Source organism: Dasypus novemcinctus, chromosome 23 (assembly GCF_030445035.2).
Source record: "Dasypus novemcinctus isolate mDasNov1 chromosome 23, mDasNov1.1.hap2, whole genome shotgun sequence".
Lineage (NCBI taxonomy): Eukaryota > Metazoa > Chordata > Mammalia > Cingulata > Dasypodidae > Dasypus > Dasypus novemcinctus.
This window is the reverse complement of record NC_080695.1, coordinates 17131726-17137725: the sequence shown is the minus strand read 5'-3', so window position 1 is coordinate 17137725 and position 6000 is coordinate 17131726. Positions and strand designations below refer to the sequence as shown.

Here is a 6000-nt window from a genome sequence, read left to right as displayed (position 1 = left end):
GGGATGCCCCAGACCCTCTCCTCTGGTTCAACCCTGCCTGGCTTCTCTAGTCTCTAATGGTTTTCCAAACACCCTTCTCTCACGTCAAATCCCTTTTTCTGGCTCAGCCCACCTGGTTATGCCCTGCCTGCTGCCCTCTCCCTCACACACCCACTCACGGCTTGGGAGCTGCCGGCAGGAACAGACATTCTGCAGTACCGTCTGCACTCTCCCCAGCTGGAGGAAATGAAGGTGCCCTGGAATGTGGGTCAGCCTGAGAGCCAAGCCCATTTCCTTCAGCGAGTCTGGGAACAGGTCCATTTGACGGAATATCTTGAGGCCTATCGCTATTGCGTCATTTCACAGCTGTCCCTACAGCTTTGGTAATTAATGTTTACATATCCAAACAAAACCTCAAGGTTTTCTGTTCTTTACTAAATAAGTTCCTTTCATAGAAAACAGGCCAGAACTCATCACTGTTCAAATATGTGAAAACAGGCACCAGGGGCACAAAGTAATGCACTCTTTCGCCTTTTAGCAGGAACAAGGATGAACTCTGCCGGGCCGGGCCCTCGAGTGTCCCAGGAGACAGGCCTCTGTCCCACAGGCGTGGAGTCCTGCTGAAAGGCAGGGCTGCGTGCAGCCAGGATGGTTTCCATTTGCTCGCTACTTAGAGGGTCCCTGGGAGAGAAGCTGCGTGGAGACAGAGCCTTCTTTCCCTTCTGGTCCTGCTGAGGGTCCCTGGTCACAGAACAAGCCAGGCTCTAGCAGCTGCTGTGGCAAACATCATCATCGTCTCATGATGAAGCTGGGCTCGTCCTCCTCTTCCTCCTCGTCTGTTCCAGATGCCTCCTCAGAGCTACTATCCTGCTGTTCCTGGGAGTGACTGGATCCTGGAATCATGTAACATTTGGATTATAAACATACAAATTCACTCAGAGACTAAAGGGGCACTTTACAAAAGGAGGACAGCTGAGAGAAATCAGGAACTAGCTGTTCCTGGATTAGGGTACAGTAGGACATTGGAAGCAGTCCTCACATGCCATCAGTCGGTCACAGAACTGATCTCCAGATGGGCCTCTGACGAGCTGACTTCATCCTCATTAAAAGCCCAGCAACACACATGAGAGCCTGACAGCCCATAATCAGGGCTCACTGCTGTTACTATGGCCCCATTACCTGCAACGCCTGCCAACTTGGCAGGGCATCTCCACAGCCCACTCCCTAACCTTTAATGCCAGGCTGAAAACACTCCTGCTCAAGTCTCGTGTTCTCACTGCGGTTTGCAGATTTTCAAAAGCTGTGTAGTGGAGGACTGTGGAAAGATGGCAGAGTAAGAAGTTCCAGGAATCATTCCTTCCACCAAAGCAACTATTGAACTGGCAGGAACTGTCTGAATCAACTATTTGGAAACTCTGGAGTCTAGTGGAACACTGCGGCATCCAGGGAAAGTTGGGGAAAAAGGAGGTAATTTGCAGGAAATATTGGCGAATTCCACCCTCTGTGCAGTGACTACCATCCTGCATCCATCAGCCGCATAGCAGGCAGCACGGGGACAGTTGCCCAGGAACCTGGTGTAACCCAAATCCAGGGTGGGGTGGTGGTCTGAGCACTGCTTTTGGTCAGCTCTTTCAGATCAGGGCCAAGTTCTGAGGGTGGCTAATGTTCCAAACCCCCTCAGGTAAAAAGTGGCAGGAGTCTTAAAAAGGCAGTCTCTATCCGTCCGTCCATCCATCCATCCATCCATCCATCCATCCTCTTTCCATTCCTTCTTTGGGGCAAAAATAGTTTGGAAAAGTCACAGATTGACAGCTCCAGCTCTCAACAACAACCAACCCCTAGCCAACTCAGAGGAGCAGGAGAACAAGGTTTTCAGAATTATAACAACATAATACTTATAATGTCCAGTTAGTTATCAACAAAAATTTACAAAATACACAAAGAAAGAGGAAAGTATGGCGCAGTCACAGGAAAAAAAAACGTACCAGAAGCCATCTCTGAGGAAGTGCATAGATTAGTCAAAGACTTAAATCAATTGTCTCAAATATATTCAAAGAGCTAAAGGAATCCTTAAACAAAGAAATAAATAAGAAATAGGGGGAGTGGATGTGGCTCAAGCAGTTGAGTGCCTGTTTCCCACATGGGAGGTCCCACTTTCAGTTTCTGGTGCCTCCTAAAAACTAACAAACAAAAACTCAAGCAAAACAGCAAAAAAAACCAACTCAGAGGAGCCAATGTGGCTCAGTGATTGAGTGGCAGCTTCCCACATACAAGGTCCAGGGTTCAATCCACAGTCCCTCAAAAAAAAAAATTTAGAAAACATGTCTGAACAAAATAAAGAAATGATACAATAATTAGAATGAAAAACTCTTTAGACAGATTCAATAGCATATTTGAACAAGAAGAAGAAAGGATCAGTGAACTTAAAAACAAGACAATTGGAATTACCCAGTAGGAGCAGAAATTAAAAAAATAAGAGAAATGAACAAAGTCTGAGGGACCTGTGGAATATTATCAAACATACCACAGACATATCACTGGAGTCCCAGAAGAACGAGAGAAAGTGGCAGAAATTTGAGGAATTAATGGCTGAAAACACCCCAAATCTGACAAAGACATGAATATACATATCTGGGAAGCTCAACAAACTCCACACAGGATAGACTCTAAGAGATTTACACTGAGAGATATTCGAGCAATACTGTTAAAAATCTAAAGATAAAGAGAGGATTTTGGAAGCAGCAAGAGAGAAGCAACTTGTCACCTACAAAGGATCCCTTTAAGATTAATAGTGAATTTCCCACCAGAAACCATGGAGGCCAGAGGACAGTGGGATGGTATATATTTAAAGTCCCTGGGAAGACGGTGGATTGGAGTGACACGGGACTCACTTCTCTCCCAGGAAAATAGCTAGAGGACAGGCAGAAACAGCCTGGGAAAAAATGTTTTAGGGTTTAGGACAGCAGGAGAAGGCTGGACACCACCCAGAAGAGACAGGCACAAAGAAAAACTATCTCAGTGGAAAGACTGTGAGTAGAAGCTGCAGCTGCAGCCACTGGGGCCCTCCCCCACCCTAGGAGCAGACAATTATGAAGTCTCTGGCCTTGGGCCAGCAGCCACAGACAGAGGGGGCTGCAAGGATCCATCTTCCCAGGAAATGGGAGGGAAAGGATGCAGCTAAGGTTGATTCAGTTTTTGGCCAAAAATGTTGGTCTTCTGTGTCCCATATGCCGGAGCAGGCCGGGTGGGGCTGTACCATTGTTTGCCCCAGGAGCCAGCACAGTACCAAGGAGATCAGACCCTCTCAATCACCCTCCCTCCCTACTGACCAGACTGGTGGTTTAGGACACAGAGGGGAGGAGAATTATTTCCTACCCAGGAAAAGGGAGGGGGCTGCCAGCAAAGTCTGGAGAACAGCCTCTGAGAAAGTTTAAGGTGTGATGTTCCCGGCTCTGAATAGCCTCAGGGCAGGATCCTCTGTCAGACTGCGCTGCCAACACACTCCCACCAGGCTCTTACCCGCGAGGGCTGCTAAACAGCGCCATCTGCTGGCACACTGAAGAAGCGCATGAGAGGAAACTAAGCAAGACAGGCCTTTTCCAGCCTTTACAGCTTCCCTCCCCAAGGTCTTTGAAAGTGGGTCTCCAACCCATTACTGAGTCCAGGGTGAACCAAGAATCAACGAATGGTAGTAATATACAGCCTCCTGTCACTAAATTCCTATGATAGAGAGAAAAATTGAACACCAGAGTAAACTCATCATCAGCAAAAAATTACAAGCCATCTAAGAAAATGGAAGAAATGGCCCAAACGAAGGAATAGATGACACACAGGATTTGAGACAACTAATCAACAAGGTTCATACAAATCTCCAAAATCAAATTAATGAGTTAAAAGACCATATGGCTAAAGAGATAAAGAACATCAAAATGACATGGAGCAAGTACACAGAAAAATATGAAGACCAGAATAGTAAAATAACAGGGTTTATGAATGAAAAACATAATAGGTGAGATAAAAAACATATTAGAGGGAAGGGGACATGGCTCAACTGACAGAGCATTTGACTACCAAATGGAGGGTCCAGAGTTCAATCCCCAGGGCCTCCTGACTCGTGTGGTAAGCTGGCCCACGCGCATTCTGCTGTGTGTAAGGAGTGCTGTGCCATGCAGGGGCACCCCTGTGTAGGGATGCCCCACGCGCAGGGAGTACGCCCCGCAAGGAGAGTCGCCCCACATGAAAAAAGCGCAGCCTGCCCAGGAGTGGTGCTGCACACATGGAGAGCTGACGTAGCAAGATGATGCAACAAAAAAAGAGATGCAGTTTCCAGTGCCTCCAGATAATGCAAGTGGATGCAGAAGAACATGCAGCAAATGGACACAGAGAACAGACAACAGGGGGTAAGAGCAGATAAATAAATAAAATAAATCTTAAAATATATATATATTAGAGACATACAACAGCAGACTTGAAATGATAGAAAAAAGAAACGTTATGCAGAAGACAGAACAGCTAAAATTGTGAGAGAGAAAAACGGAGAGAAAAAGATGGAAAGAATTGACCAGGGGCTCAGGAAGTTGAATGATAAGAAAAAGCAAAACATACATGTCATGGGAGTTCCAGAAGGAGAAGAGAAGGGAAAAGAGGCAGAAAGAGTATTTGAAGAAATGATGGCTGAAAATTTCCCAACTCTCATGAAAGAAATGAATTTACATGTCCAAAAACCACAGTGTGCCCTAATCAGAATAAATGAGAATAGACCAATTTCAAGATGCATACTATTCAAAATGTCCAACATCAGAGAGAAAATTCTGAGAGCAACAAGGGAGAATGAAATCATCACATACAAGGGACACCCAGTAAGACTTAGTGTAGATTTCTCATCAGAAACCATGGAGGCAAGAAGACAGTGGTATGATATAATTAGGATACTGAAAGAGAAAAATAACTAGCTGAGATTTCTTTGTCTAGCAAAACTGTCCTTCAAATACAAAGATGAGTTTAAAATATTTACGAAGAAACACAAACTAAGAGAGTTTGTAAAAAAGATTCTGCCTTTGTAGGAAGAATTAAAAGGAGCCTTACAGTCCAAAAGAAAAAGACAAGAGAGAGAGGCTTGGAGGAGTGTGTAGAAGGCAAGACAAGCAGAAAGGATAACCAAAAGAATAAAAAGACAGTTGAAAATAAGATATGATCTATGAAAACCAAATAATAAAATGATGGAAATAAATAATGCATTTACAGTAATATTATCAAATGTGAATAGATTAAAATCCCCAATCAAAAAACACAGGCTGACAGAATGGATAAAAAACAAAACAAAACATGAGCCATCCAATATGGTGCCTACAACAGACTCACCTTAGACCCAGGATACAAAGCAGATGAGGGTGGTGGACTTGGCCCAGTGGTTAGAGCGTCTGTCTACCACATGGGAGGTCCGCAGTTCAAACCCCGGCCTCCCTGACCCGTGTGCAGCTGGCCCATGCGCAGTGCTGGAGTGCGCAAGGAGTGCCCTGCCACGCAGGGGTGTCCCCCGCGAAGGGAAGCCCCACTTGCAAGGAGTGTGCCCCATAAGGAGAGCCGCCGAGCGCGAAAGAAAGTGCAGCCTGCCCAGGAATGGCGCCGCACACACGGAGAGCTGACACAACAAGATGACGCAACGGAAAGAAACACAGATTCCCATTCCGCTGACAACAACAGAAGCGGACAAAGAAGACACAGCAAAAAGACACAGAGAACAGACAAGTGGGATGGGTGGGGAGTGGAGAGAAATAAATAAATTAATTAATTAAAAAAAACAAAACAAAACAGATGAACGTGAAAGGTTGGAAAAAGAGACTCCACACAAACAGTAACCAAAAAAGAGCAGGGGTAGCTATACCAATATCAGACTTTAAATGCAAAAAAGTTAAAAGAGATACAGAAGGCCATTATAAATTAATAAAAGGAACAATCTACCAGGAAGAAGTAACAGTCATAAATATCTATGCACCCAACCATGGTGCCTCAAAATATATG

At 45.1% G+C, this 6000-nt stretch overlaps 1 protein-coding gene across 1 annotated transcript in view; it reads right to left on the bottom strand.

Annotated features, from left to right (window-relative positions):
- Positions 1-393: 393 nt before the first annotated feature.
- Positions 394-6000, bottom strand: part of PRKRIP1 (PRKR interacting protein 1) — a 28289-nt gene continuing 22682 nt past the window's right edge. Inside the window, exon 6 of the mRNA XM_004448300.5 lies at positions 394-872. Coding sequence (XP_004448357.2) covers positions 769-872 — 104 coding nt within the window. The 3' untranslated portion in view covers positions 394-768. The remainder of the gene's footprint in view (positions 873-6000) is intronic.